A 14,473-nucleotide genomic window follows, 5' to 3' on the forward strand; every position below is an offset into this window, starting at 1 on the left:
CCGTTTCCACATGTTGTTTGGCAGCAACAGACTGAGCCGGCTCCTCCAGATCAGGTGGTGGGTGGCGAGAAGGGAGAGGACAGCGTGGAAGGATGCAAGCTTAGAAGGCCAGAAGTCAACTTTTAATGTGATCACAATTCTGAAGGAGAAAATCTGCTGTATGTGCGGAAAAGAACATTAGGCCCTAGGGAGGTACTGTGTTGGCATTCATGGATAGCAACCAAAGGTGTTCATATTTTGGTTCTTCCTGAGGTCACCAGGGTGCTGTGTCTTATAAAGGTAACCTGTGAGATGGTCACCTTTCACAGAGGAAGTGTGCAGCTCTGGAGGGAATTCTGCCTTTTCTCAGAATTCTCCAAGGAGGGATCCTTATCTTATTTTGCCCACTCTAGGCACCCAGATCTCAACTCAACCTTTAGAAAGTTTTGATGCTGTTCAGTGTCTGCATGTAAAATGGCTGGAAGTGACAAAGTTATCAACAGAATCTGGGGAGAAGGCTGAGCTCTTGTTGCATACATACAACTAGAAAGCACTTTGCTACTCTCAAGACACGACAAGACTTATTTCACGTCCCCCACTATGAGCGCGCGCAGGCTCTGACTGGTGGGGCTAGCCCATCATGGATTATTCTGGGTGTGCCGCGGGGAAGTCTTGCCCCGCTCAGCTGGTTTGTACTGGGATGGCACATTGATTTTCAGCACCAATATTCCTGAATCTTATTTCCTTTTACGTTTTTTCATCTGGGATACATAGGCACCTCTGGACCACCCTGAGTTTTTAGATATGTCTAGGCTTTAAAGTGTGAGTGAATATACAGTATGAAGTGAAGGATTCATCCTACTGCTTGCTTTCAGCTGTAAGAAAAGCATCCAGGCACTGGGTTCTTTTCACTGTAATTCATGAACACCAGAGAAGTGGCAACTATTTAAATACCTTTATGAGCAATAAATTGCTCTGTATTAAATGGTTGATAAATATTAGAACTCAAATGTGTACATTAAATGTACCAAATTCCAGTGAAATACAAATTGAAAGAAAGTAATATTTGAAAACAGTTACCAAAATATTTTAAAATGCTGACAGAATTATGAAGGAAATGGTATTTTAGGTTAATGCAAATTGATCTAGTCCTCTTAACATATATTATCAGGAACTACAAAATTCTTCATATACTTTAATCAAACCACTCACTCTTTTGAAGTTCACTCATTGAAATAACCAAAAAGAAGCCTCATGTATGAAAGTATTCAATTTCATGCTATTCTTAATATATGAATCTGTGAACAAATATTTCCAATAGGAGGGTTGGTTAAACAAATGATGATCTGCTAATTGGATCAAACATTGGGTAACTATTATAACAACACTGTGTGAACACTCTAAATAGGATAAAAAATGTGTGTATCTCCAAGCTTTATGATGGGAGCAGGTTACAGGAGTACATATTCCCCATGATTATTACTGTGCACATATGCATATTCATTCATTCACTTTAGAACGGTTTTTGAGCACCGACTATGTAACAGATGTTGGTGCTAGGTGTAGGAGACACAAAGGTGAGAGATATTCCTGCTCACACAGAGGGTCGGCCCAGCTGGAAAACAGTCATGAGAACAAATGGAAAAGTGTAGTCATTCACGAAGTGCCATTGGAGAACAGGAGGAGCCTTTAAGTTGGCCGAAGACTCGAAGAAGGCTTCATAAAAAAGCAAAGATTTTTATATGGACAAAATTTGACAGCAGTGTAGAGAAAAGAAATCAGTTGTATGAAAGTGTAGGTATTAGAAATGACTCACACCTTTTTAAACATATGTACTGCGATTTAATTCACATACCATAAAATTCACCGATTTAAAGCATACAATCCAGTCCTTCTTAGTTTATTCATGCAAACATCACCACAATCTAAGTTTAGAACATGTTCATCATCCCAAAGAAGTGTCGTGTTCTCGCTCTTTCAAATCTCTTCCAATGTTAAATGTTTTTGTAGTAAAGAATCAAGGCATGGGACTTCCCTGGTGGCACATTTGTTAGGAGTCCACCTGCCAATGGAGGGGACATGGATTTGAGCTCCGGTCCAGGAAGATCCCACATGCCGCGGAGCAACTACTGAGCCCGTGCACCACAACTACTGAGCCTGCACCCTAGAGCCCACGAGTCACAACTTCTGAGACTGTGTGCCACAACTACTGAGCCCATGTGCCACAACTACTGAAGCCTGTGCCCCTGGAGCCCGTGCTCTGCCACAGAAGAGGCCACCGCCACGAGAAGCCTGTGCACCGCAACGGGGAGCAGCTCCTGCTCGCCTCAACTAGAGAAAACCCACACAGCAACGAAGACCCAACGCAGCCAAAAATAAATAAATGAATGAATGAATGAATGAAGGCATAAAGACAGAAACCTTTGATGTCTGCCATTGTGGGAACGCTTTATGTTGCTTGTGAAACAAACCACAAATATGTCATCATGTCTTTAATTTTTAATTTTATTAGTGACAAGGTAAATAGGTACATGAAAATCTTCACAGATATCTACACGTGTATTTAAATAAAGCAAGAGTTGAGTTCAAAGAGTGGGGCTTCAGTGGCGACTGGTGCATGCTGTTTACTTAGTGTATAAAAATCTCCAAGTTTATAAAACTTGATTTGCCCATTTTTTTTCCCATTCTTAAAAGCTAGCTGCAAGTATTTCAAAAGGCATATCTAAAATATAGATAGATTCTAAGAGAAGCACGGCACATTATGAATGATGAAAGTGATTGGCTTTACATGATGAGAAGCAGATTCACTCAGTGCACTGGTAGAATATTCTCCATGCGGAGGGGGGGGCGGGGATGCTCAAGAACGCACCTGACCTCAGTGTTCGTTGATGGCCGTCTGTGAACTGCCTGCAGGTGGCAGCGCCTGTCCTTCTAGACGGGGACCACTCTTGGCTGAGATGTGAGCCTGGAGCTTGCCTCTGAAGTCCTCATACCTGCTGTGTTCTGGATCCAGCCTTGCCCCTGGCACCTCGAGTCTCCTCCAGGTGTCTGTACGCCCTGGCTCATAGGGTCCCAGACCTAAGAGTTCCTTCGCACAGGTTAGCTTAAAAGGCAATAGGTGTGTTTTCTCAGGGATCTTTTATTCTCTCTTGGCCAGAAGTCAGGCATGACGAGAAGATTTAGGGCTTTATTTGGGGGAAGAGAGACCCATCTCTGTGATATGATTGGAGAGACATCCCTCCAATCATCTTACAGAAACGGCCACCTCCCTGTACGACCAATTCCACCCAGACAACTAACACCTAAGACCCCCTGAGGCTGGTGTGGGACCCTCCAACTCTTTGAAACATGTGCAGTTCTCACCCAGTGAGCCACACACACTGGGAGCCAGACTTGGGTTCCTGACAGCTTGAAACCACTACTGTGACAGAATTTAACTCACAAGCGGACAGAATACAAACTGTTCAGTGTGTTCGTCCATGTGCCTTTCGTTTGGTTTCCAAAGAAGTTGTGCAGCTGTAACCAGATGGCTCCTCTCCAGGTTAAGTCATGACCGAAAATTTAGTGTCTGTGAGTCTGGCTCATCTTTCAAATCAAGTGTGATTATTGAAATAGGGATATAAATTTTCCAACTGCTTCATAAACTTAAGGATTTGGGTCTGCTGGTTCTATCATACTTAATATTCAGGATATTAATTTTAAAAATAACTAATGCCAGTGTAAACATGCTTTTGATACATAGGTCTATAAAATATTGCACATAAATATAAAATTTGTTCAGCATCTCTTCATAATAGTTTTTCATTATCATAAAAAGGATACAAACTTGGGCAGACTATATAAATTTGGCTGGTCAATTTTACTTGAAAAATGATACTGTTACACATGATTATGGATTATTTACAAGAGTTTTAAACATGAAGTTTCTGTGATGGTTAAATTAAAGACAGTGGGAAAATAGCTTAAGTAAAAATTATTTTCCAAAGTCATGTACTATAAAGATTAGCAGTAAAAATGAATAGTAAAGTGGGAATAGGCAATTCTAAATAAAATCCCTAGGAACATGTTTTCTAGGTTCATCTCACATCTGCCTAACTCTACGTTTCCTACTATTTATGTTTAACATGTCTTTTCTGTGAATATAAGTTTGAGGTGTAGTAGAAAAAAATAGATGTTTAATACCAAGCTAAATGTTGGCATTGCCTCTTGTAGATATTAAAAATAATATGTTTACCCAAATTATTAAATTGCTTTTTTATTAATGGATTCTAGAAATTTTACCATTACTTTTAAGCACCACCTAGGGTCAAGAGTCCCTGGAAATTTGTATATTGCTAATTAAGTCAATGGAAAGATTATTATTATTTTTTTTTTTGTAAAAGGAAATACAAATGCAACTTTTTGCAAAGCTAAATTAAGCAGATGTGAGGCCCTGGAAGTGTGAATAAAAGTAATTTCAGGTAGAAGGCAGCAAGGTGTTGAGTGAAACGGTCTTCGAATACCAGTTTGCTTTTCTTTAACGCTGTCTAAATCCTGACTAAGTTCTGCTAAATGATATATTATACACAAACTGGATATCTCGGAAGGAAATCTAGTGAGTGATTTTGAAAACCAGCGAACCAAATCTTAATTTCCAAATCCTCTAGAGTATCAGCCTAGAGCCATGGAAAATAAATAAATAAATCGTTATCCTCACTTACAAAGATGATCTTTGCCGTTTCCAAAGTACTTTCACAGTCCCAACAGCATAGGTTGGTCTCCCTGAGCAGTAACGTCATTAGAAATGTTTCTTTTCCAGAGGGAGGTGTCAAATATTCCGTTGGATACAGTAGTGTCGGAAGGTTTGGTCCTAGTTCACCTTCTAAAGTCTATCCTAATTCAGACATTGCATCTTTGAGACTTCAGTTGGATTTATCTGGAAAGCAACCTCATGTTCCCATACCCATTTCAAAGTGTCTGCCAAATACGGAAGGACTCAAGCCAAAGACATCTTCCGCGATTGTCCATTGTTTCTGCAGCGTCAAGGATGCTTCCTTCCGGAAAAGGGTCACTGGGATCCGAGGCAGCTTTTCTAAAGCACAGTGTAGACAAGGTGATACCATGGCCTTTCCAATTCTTAGGACACTGGCAGGTAGAGGAAAACCTTGGTTGAACCTTCCTGATCCTTCTTTTCTTTGAACTGGACCAGTGTCGGAGTTCGTTTGGTCTTTGGTTTTCCTTTTCACGCCTCAGGGGTTTTCTCATTGGTCAGCTGTTCCCTGTCATTCATATCATCCTGGGGGGGTCTTGCTCGGTCAAAGAATCCGCACTACAAAGAGAGAAACAGGCTAGCAAGTCAGGTCATCCTGAGAATTTGTGAAAGTCCTCATTCTAAGAGTTTTCCCTTTATTTGTTGTCTAAGGAACTTGGTGCTCTGAGAATATAATCTGCTCAATTCTCCAAATTACGAGGTGATAGCAGTGTGTTCTTTACCTGCAGAGAGGAATTCATTGCCTACGCAGAGCATCTGTGTCCTTCCTGCCATGTCCATGGTGGTGGGAGAATGTTCATTTTATATAAACCGCTTATGGACCTCGTATATTTTTCTGGGGTTACAGCAACCTGGCCCAAGGAGTCCCTCTCTGCTTTTGGCATGTTTTCTGGAGCCAGCAGCAATGTGAACTGCCAGCCAGGGCTGGCAGAATCCTGAAGTGGACTGTGGGCTACCTTGGGATGGACTGAAGGAAGAAGTGAGGAGACGCTTGTCTATCTCTCTGCACTTGGTGGAACATACAGTATATGGAGGAATATACTGTATACTGTATACAGTATATGGAGGACCCATACAGTATATGGGTCCTTTATTTCAATCCCAGAACATCTTCGTGACTCCGAAAATCAATCAGCAACTCGGGGAAGAGGTGATTATAGAATTTTCATTCTCCTGAATTTCAAAGGAGTACTTGGTCTAGGAGAATATAACTTTTCCTAGGAACCTAGAACCTTAATTCTTATTGTTTCTTAGGTTGGAAGCCCAATTTGTTGGGTTTGACTTATAACCATTGAGTCATCTTTCCTTTGTAGGACTAGTGCAATATTCTATCAATTGCTGTGTATCGTTGCATCATTTATGGACATAAAGTTTCTATAAATAACAGACTAACATGAAAGTCTATTTGTAAAGGTAGACTGTGCAATAGACCTTTGTGGGCTCAGGATGGCACAAAACAGCTGATAATGATCAGGAAAGCCATTATTTAACTCAAAAGGCAAGGATTTCTCAGTTTATTAAGCATGCCTCATGTTTCAAAATAAAAATACACTATGATTTTGGAGAATGCCAACAATAGCGATTAACTAAGACGGGACTGGGTTAATTACTTTCACAGTCATGTCACTGTGACATTGTTTCTATTTTGGAATGGAAAGCTCTGTGAACTTGGCAGTACTGTGGTTTGGGGACCAGAAATTAACTCACATTGTAGACTTTTAGTAGAAACGTCAGCAAAACACATGAAAGAGTAAGTTAAGGCTTCTTAATGGGATGGACTAGTTGGCAAGATGAAAAAAGCAAGTCTGAGAATATTAGAACATGCATGATCTATGTGGTGTCATTGAAAGCCCATGTAATAATTAATTACTATATTAATTGCATCCGTGTAGTGCTTATAAAGAAAACTCTCAAAGTATTGCTGATAGGATTGTGTCAACAAAAAGCTGAAGATCTCGATTAATTAAATAAGAAAAAGAAGTCTTCATCATAACATGATCACTCCAAGCATATTGGAAAGAAGATCACAGGTCTTAGTTAATAAAGTCCAACTCTCTTTACATTTATTTACAAGAAATTACAAGATAAAAGCAGCAATAAACACCCTCAGTCTTCTTAAATGTCACTTCCACAAGCATACTAAGTTTGCCAAAGCAAACAAGACCATTTTCCCTTCATGTCCCTATGTTGGAAATTCCCAAATCATGCCTCTAGCCTTGTCTTTTAAAATCCTAGGTATATCCTTCGAAATCCTCTCTGTGGCCTCTCTACTGAAAAAGGAAAAGAAAGCAAATAAACTTACCTTCCATAAAGCCAAGGTTAAAATGGCCAGAACCAGTAATCCAAGAAGTATTGCTAGTATTATTACCCATAACGGGATCGAGAAGGAAACATTTGGGGTTGCCCAAATAACCGATGTTTTAATCTGGAACGGAACATAAAAGAAATGAGCTCTAACGTGAAAACTACTGGGTGAAATAGAGCAGTAATTACCAATATAATACTGGGGGGAGTACTTCTGAAAGGATCCATGCAATAATTGAAATCACCCCAGGGGAGATTTGATGGTTTACAGCACTCGAACATGGCATCTTAAAAATTGGCACATTCTCAGGCCTCCCAGGTTAGGTGCAAGTCCAGTTACAGACACTTGGTGGGTGTTTGGCTTATACCAACCCAGAAACCCTAGAATAGAATTGAGGTGGACCAGGAACCAACAAGGTGGAAAGGAGTTACCTTAAATTGGGTTGGACCTTTTACGGCAAAAAATGGCTAAAAGTAAACCCTACAAAAAGCCAAGTCTGCCCACACGTTTCTCCACAGAACTGGGCTCACCTCACTGAGAGGTGAGCTTGCAAACAACCATGGACTGCTGGAGTGCAAGAAGGATAGACATCACCTAATTCCTGATTTTACAGGTGAGAAAATTGAGTCCCAGGGGACTAAGTGATCCACAGATCTAATTAGTGTCACTGCCTCTTTAGCCCTAGGCTCTGTGCTCTACCAAGAAAGAGCCCATCATTGCTCTAGTAATCACAGTCATGTAAGGCCATGATGCATTTTATGAAAGTAACTCACATTTTATGAAAGTAACTGTAGTCAGTGACATGAATGCTAATTGTCCCGATGTATTGGAGCTGCCTTCGGTCTTAAATCCAATTTTCAGTTGCTGTTGGGCCTCACTGAATTCCCCACTGTTGCAAGGGAACTTCGACGAAAAATGAGACCTTCCCAGCAGGACTGCACGCTCCATGTGTGCGACCCACCCCTGCCTCCCCACGTGGGAAGAAGCAGCTCTACTATAGCCTATGTGCTGGGGACCTCTGCCTCTGGAGACTCCCAAAAAAACCAAGGAGAGACCCAGCCCTGCCGCTTTGACACACCTGCTGTCAAAGAAAAGAGAAAGAAAAATATTCTTGGATCTAAAATGTTATTCACTAAAGCAGGCCTATCTGGTTTTAGAGAGAAGTGAGCATCGCCTCAGTTGAACTGGTTCATGTGCTCCTGGTTTTAACTGTGTTGGTTGGAAGGATCCTGAGTCTCGTCCTGACCCACATGCAGAAACTCTAGGCCACACTTCCCTACCCCACCAGGAGGTGAGGGTGAACTCAGGGCGGGGTGGTGGTTCTGGTGCTGCCCCTGGCTGGAAACATGGGTGTTTTCAGAGTCTGTGCTCTAGTGCTGGGTCCTGCCTCTGCTCACGTCTTTTTTTTTTTTTTTTTTAATATTTATCGATTTGTTTTTATTATTTATTTATTTATTTTGGCTGTGCCTGGTCTTAGTTGCGGCATGCGGGATCTAGTTCCCCGCCCAGGGATCAAACCCAGGCCCCCTGCACTGGGAGCGTGGAGTCTTACCCACGGGACCACCAGGGAAGTCCCTCTGCTCACATCTGTCCTTCCACCTTCTTAACTAGATTTGAGCATTCTGCCTGTGCTCTTCTTAGCCTGTCAAGGTTTTTATTGCTCCTTCATCCTGGTCCACGTCCCTTGTGCCACACACGTACTGATGACTTATTCACTTGATTCACCAGCCCCAAGTATCATTTACATCCAGGCTGAGCAACGACACTGATGGTGGTGAAACTGCTAGAGATTCCACGTGGTGAGGAATGCCGGGGACTTGACAGATGCTCTCAGTGAGAGAAAGCCTAGCATAACCTACTCACCTTTGTACCTTCCTCCTTTACCTGTTAGCTTCCCTGGCTGGTGTTGCCCCTATTCATCCAGAGCATCGATAAGAGGGTTCCATGATAGCAACGTTCCATGACCACAGAGGGATCACACTCACCCTACTTGACACAGTTTGAGGACGGGACACATGGTACCAATTTTGAAGAAATGCATTGCAAGGACTCAAACATCTCCATTCCAGTAATTTACTCTGAAGTGATCCTCTGCATGGTTATGGTTCCACAAGCCAGTTGGGGACCAGACAGTTTCTCTTTATATCCCTTTTCCTTGGTGAATTACATCTGATAATGTATGAAATCAGTGCTCAATCCTGCATCTTAAGGTGCTCAGAGAAAGGGCATGAAATGATAACTTAAAATAACCCTAATATTACTGGAGGCACACCGATACAGTTTTTTTTTTTTTAACATCTTTATTGGAGTATAATTGCTTTACAATGGTGTGTTAGTTTCTGCTGTATGGCAAAGTGAATCAGCTCTATGTATACATATACCCTCATATCCCCTCCCTCTTGTGTCTTCCTCCCACCCTCCCTATCCCACCCCTCTAAGGGGTCACAAAGCACCGAGCTGATCTCCCTGTGCTATGCAGCTGCTTCCCACCAGCTATCTACCTTACGTTTGGTAGTGTATATATGTCCATGCCTCTCTCTCGCTTTGTCCCAGCTTACCCTTTCCCCTCCCCGTGTCCTCAAGTCCATTCTCTGTGTCTGCATCTTTATTCCTGTCCTGCCCCTAGGTTCTTCAGAACCATTTTTTACTTTTTTTTTAGGTTCCATATATATGTGCTAGCATATGGTATTTGTTTTTCTCTTTCTGATTTACTTCACTCTGCATGACAGATTGTACGTCCATCCACCTCACTACAAACAACTCAATTTCATTTCTTTTTATGGCTGAGTAATATTCCATTGTATATGTGTACCACATCTTCTTTATCCATTCATCTCTCGATGGACACTTAGGTTGCTTCCATGTCCTGGCTATCGTAAATAGAGCTGCAATGAACATTGTGGTACATGACTCTTTTTGAATTATGGTTTTCTCAGGGTATATGCCCAGTAGTGGGATTTCTGGGTCATATGGTAGTTCTATTTAGTTTTTTAAGGAACCTCCATAGTGGCTGTAGCAATTTAAATTCCCACCAACAGTGCAAGAGGGTTCCCTTTTCTCCACACCCTCTCCAGGATTTATTCTTTGTAGATTTTTTGATGATGGCCATTCTGACTGGTGTGAGGTGATACCTCATTGTAGTTTTGATTTGCATTTCTCTAATGATTAGTGATGTTGAGCATCGTTTCATGTGTTTGTTGGCAATCTGTATATCTTCTTTGGAGAAATGTCTATTTAGGTCTTCTGCCCATTTTTGGATTGGGTTGTTTGTTTTTTTTGATGTTGAGCTGCATGAGCTGCTTATATATTTTGGAGATTAATCCTTTGTCAGTTGCTTCATTTGCAAATATTTTCTCCCATTCTGAGGGTTGTCTTTTGGTCTTGTTTATGGTTTCCTTTGTTGTGCAAAAGCTTTTAAGTTTCATTAAGTCCCATTTGTTTATTTTTGTTTTCATTTCCTTTTCTCTAGGAGGTGGGTCAAAAAGGATCTTACTGTGATTTACATCATAGAGTGTTCTGCCTATGTTTTCCTCTAACAGTTTGATAGTGTCTGGCCTTACATTTAGGTCTTTAATCCATTTTGAGTTTATTTTTGTGTATGGTGTTAGGGAGTGTTCTAATTTCATTCTGTTACATGTAGCTGTCCCGTTTTTCCAGCACTACGTATTGAAGATGCTGTCTTTTCTCCATTGTATATTCTTGCCTCCTTTATCAATGATAAGGTGACCATATGTGCATGGGTTTATCTCTGGGCTTTCTATCCTGTTCCACTGATCTATATTTGTTTTTGTGCCAGTCCCATACTTGTCTTGGTTACTGTAGCTTTGTAGTATAATCTGAGGTCAGGGAGTCTGATTCCTCCAGCTCCACTTTTCTTTTTCAGTATTGCTTTGGCTATTCAGAGTCTTTTGTGTTTGCACACAAATTGTGAAATTTTTTGTTCTAGTTCTGTGAAAAATGCCATTGGTAGTTTGACAGGGATTGTATTGAATCTGTAGATTGCTTTGGGTAGTAGAGTCATTTTCACATTGTTGATTCTTCCAATCCAAGAACGTGGTATATCTCTCCATCTTTTTGTATCATCTTTAATTTCTTTCATCAGTGTCTTATAGTTTTCTGCATACAGGTCTTTTGTCTCCTTAGGTAGGTTTATTCCTAGGTATTTTATTCTTTTTGTTGTAGTGGTAAATGGGAGTGTTTCCTTAATTTCTCTTTCAGATTTTTCATCATTAGTGTATAGGAATGCAAGAGCTTTCTGTACATTAATTTTGTGTCCTGCTACTTTACCAAATTCATTGACTAGCTCTGGTAGTTTTCTGGTAGCATCTTTAGGATTCTCTCTGTATGGTATCATGTCACCTGCAAACAGTGACAGTTTTACTTCTTCTTTTCCAATTTGTATTCCTTTTATTTCTTTTTCTTCTCTGATGGCTGTGGCTAAAACTTCTAAACCTATGTTGAATAATGATGGTGAGTACGCAACCTTGTCTTGTTCCTGATCTTAGTGGAAATAGTTTCACTTTTTCACCATTGAGAATGATGTTGGCTGTGGGTTGGTCATATATGGCCTTTATTATGTTGAGGTCGGTTCCCTCTATGCCTACTTTCTGGAGTATTTTTTTTTAATCATAAATGGGTGCTGAATTTTGTCAAAAGCTTTTTCTGCATCTATTGAGATGATCATATGGTTTTTATCCTTCAATTTGTTAATATGGCGTATCACATTGATTGATTTGCGTGTACCGAAGAATCCTTGCATTCCTGGGATAAACCCCACTTGATCATGGTGTATGATCTTTTTAGTCTGCTGTTGGATTCTGTTTGCTAGTATTTTGTGGAGGATTTTTGCATGTATGTTCATCAGTGATATTGGCCTGTAGCTTTCTTCTTTTGTGACATCTTTGGTTTTGGTATCAGGGTGATGGTGGCTTCATAGAATGAGTTTGGGAGTGTTCCTCCCTCTGCTATATTTTGGAAGAGTTTGAGAAGGATAGGTGTTAGCTCTTCTCTAAATGTTTGATAGAATTCGCCTGTGAACCCACCTAGCCCTGGGCTTTTGTTAGTTGGAAGATTTTTTTTTTTTTTTGCGGTACACGGGCCTTTCACTGTTGTGGCCTCTCCCGTTGTGGAGTATAGGCTCCAGAAGTGCAGGCTCAGCAGCCATGGCTCACGGGCCTAGCCACTCCACGGCATGTGGGATCTTCCCAGACCGGGGCATGAACCCGTGTCCCCTGCATCGGCAGGTGGACTCTTAACCACTGCACCACCAGGGAAGCCCAGTTGGAAGATTTTTAATCACAGTTTCAATTTCCGTGCTTGTGATTCGTCTCTTTACATTTTCTATTTCTTCCTGGTTCAGTTTCGGAAGGTTGTGCTTTTCTAACAAATTGTCCATTTCTTCCAGGTTGTCCATTTTATTGGCATAGAGCTTCTTGTAGTAATCTCTCATGATCCTTTGTATTTCTGCAGTGTCAGTTGTTACTTCTGCTTTTTCATTTCTAATTCTGTTGATTTGAGTCTTCTCCCTTTTTTTCTTGATGAGTCTGGCTAATAGTTTATCAGCTTTGTTTATCTTCTCAAAGAAACAGCTATTAGTTTTACTGATCTTTGTTATTGTTTCCTCATACGATTTTTAATTTACTTCTGATCCGATCTTTATGATTTCTTTCCTTTTGCTAATTTTGGGGTGTTTTTTGTTCTTTTTTATCTAAATGCATTAGATGTAAGGTTAGGTTGTTTATTTGAGATGTTTCTTGAGGTAGGATTGTATTGCTATAAACTTCTCTCTTAGAACTGCTTTTGCTGCATCCCATAGGTTTTGGGTCATCGTGTTTTCATTGTCATTTGTTTCTAGGTATTTTCTGATTTCCTCTTTGATTTCTTCAGTGATCTCTTGGTTATTTAGTAGCATATCGTTTAGCTTCTATGTGTTTGTTTTTTTTCTTGTAATTGATATCTAGTCTCATAGTGTTGTGGTCAGAAAAGATACGATTTCAATTTTCTTAAATTTACCAACGCTTGATTTGTGATGCAAGATATGATCCATCCTGGAGAATGTTTCATGAGCACTTGAGAGGAAAGTGTATTCTGTTGTTTTTGGATGGAATGTCCTATAAATATCAATTAAGTCCATCTTGTTTAATGTATCATTTAAAGCTTGTGTTTCCTTATTTACTTTCATTTTGGATGATCTGTCCATTAGTGAAAGTGGGCTGTTGAAGTCCCCTACCATGATTGTGTTACTGTCGGTTTCCCCTTTTATGGCTGTTAGCATTTGCCTTATTGTATTGAGGTGCTGTTATGTTGGGCACATAAATATTTACAATTGCCCTATCTTCTTCTTGGATTGATCCCTTGATCATTATGTAGTGTCCTTCTTTGTGTCTTGTGATAGCCGTTACTTTAAAGTATTTTGTCTGATATGAGAATTGCTTCTCCAACTTTCTTTTGATTTCCATTTGCATGGAATATCTTTTTCCATCTCCTCACTTTCAGTCTGTATGTGTCCCTAGGTCTGAAGTGGGTTTTTTGTAGACAGCATATATATGGGTCTTTTTTTTGTATCCATTCAGCCATTCTGTGTCTTTTGGTTGAGTGTTTAATCCATTTACATTTGAGGTAATTATCAATATGTATGTTCCTATTACCATTTTCTTAATTGTTTTGGGTTTGTTTTTATAAGAGTTTTCCTTCTCTTATGTTTACTGCCTAGAGAAGTTCCTGTAACATTTTTTTGTAAAGCTGTTTTGGTGGTGCTGAATTCTCTTAGCTTTTGCTTGTCTGTAAAGGTTCTAATTTCTCTGTTGAATCTGAATGACATCCTTGTTGGGTAGAGTAATCTTGGTAGAGTAACCCTAACCCTAACCCTAACCCTTTCATCACTTTGAATATGTCCTGCCACTCCCTTCTGGCTTGCAGAGTTTTTGCTGAAAGATCAGCTGTTAATCTTATGGGGATTCCCTTGTATATTATTTGTTGCTTTTCCCTTAATTTTCCCTTAATTTTTGATAGCTCGATTAATATGTGTCTTGGCATGTTTCTCCTTGTATTTATCTTGTATGGGACTCTCTGCGTTTCCTGGACTTGATTATTTCCTTTCCCTTATTAGGGAAGTTTTTTGAACTATAATCTCTTCAAATATTTTCTCAGTCCCTTTCTTTTTCTCTTCTTCTTCTGGGACCCCTATAATTTGAATGTTGGTGTGTTTAATGTTGTCCCAGAGGTCTCTGAGATTGTCCTCAATTCTTTTCATTCTTTTTTCTTTATTCTGCTCTGTGGTAGTCATTTCCACTATTTTATCTTCCAGGTCACTTATCTGTTCTTCTTCCTCAGTTATTCTGCTATTGAATCCTTCTAGAGAATTTTTAATTTCATTTATTGTGCTGTTCATCATTGTTTGTTTGCTCTTTAGTTCTTCTAGGTCCTTGTTAAACGTTTCT

The 14,473-nt window shown here is 40.1% G+C and overlaps 1 protein-coding gene across 1 annotated transcript in view; it reads right to left on the minus strand.

The window, feature by feature from the left end:
• Nucleotides 1-1,930: 1,930 nt before the first annotated feature.
• The window catches only part of ITGA8 (integrin subunit alpha 8), a 179,813-nt gene continuing 167,270 nt past the window's right edge, over nt 1,931-14,473 (minus strand). Inside the window, exons 29-30 of the mRNA XM_060006296.1 lie at nt 7,032-7,154; nt 1,931-5,287 (exon numbers count right to left, since the gene is read on the minus strand). Coding sequence (XP_059862279.1) covers nt 5,201-5,287; nt 7,032-7,154 — 210 coding nt within the window. The 3' untranslated portion in view covers nt 1,931-5,200. The remainder of the gene's footprint in view (nt 5,288-7,031; nt 7,155-14,473) is intronic.

Source organism: Delphinus delphis, chromosome 2 (genome assembly GCF_949987515.2).
Source record: "Delphinus delphis chromosome 2, mDelDel1.2, whole genome shotgun sequence".
In the NCBI taxonomy this organism is placed as follows: Eukaryota; Metazoa; Chordata; class Mammalia; order Artiodactyla; family Delphinidae; genus Delphinus; species Delphinus delphis.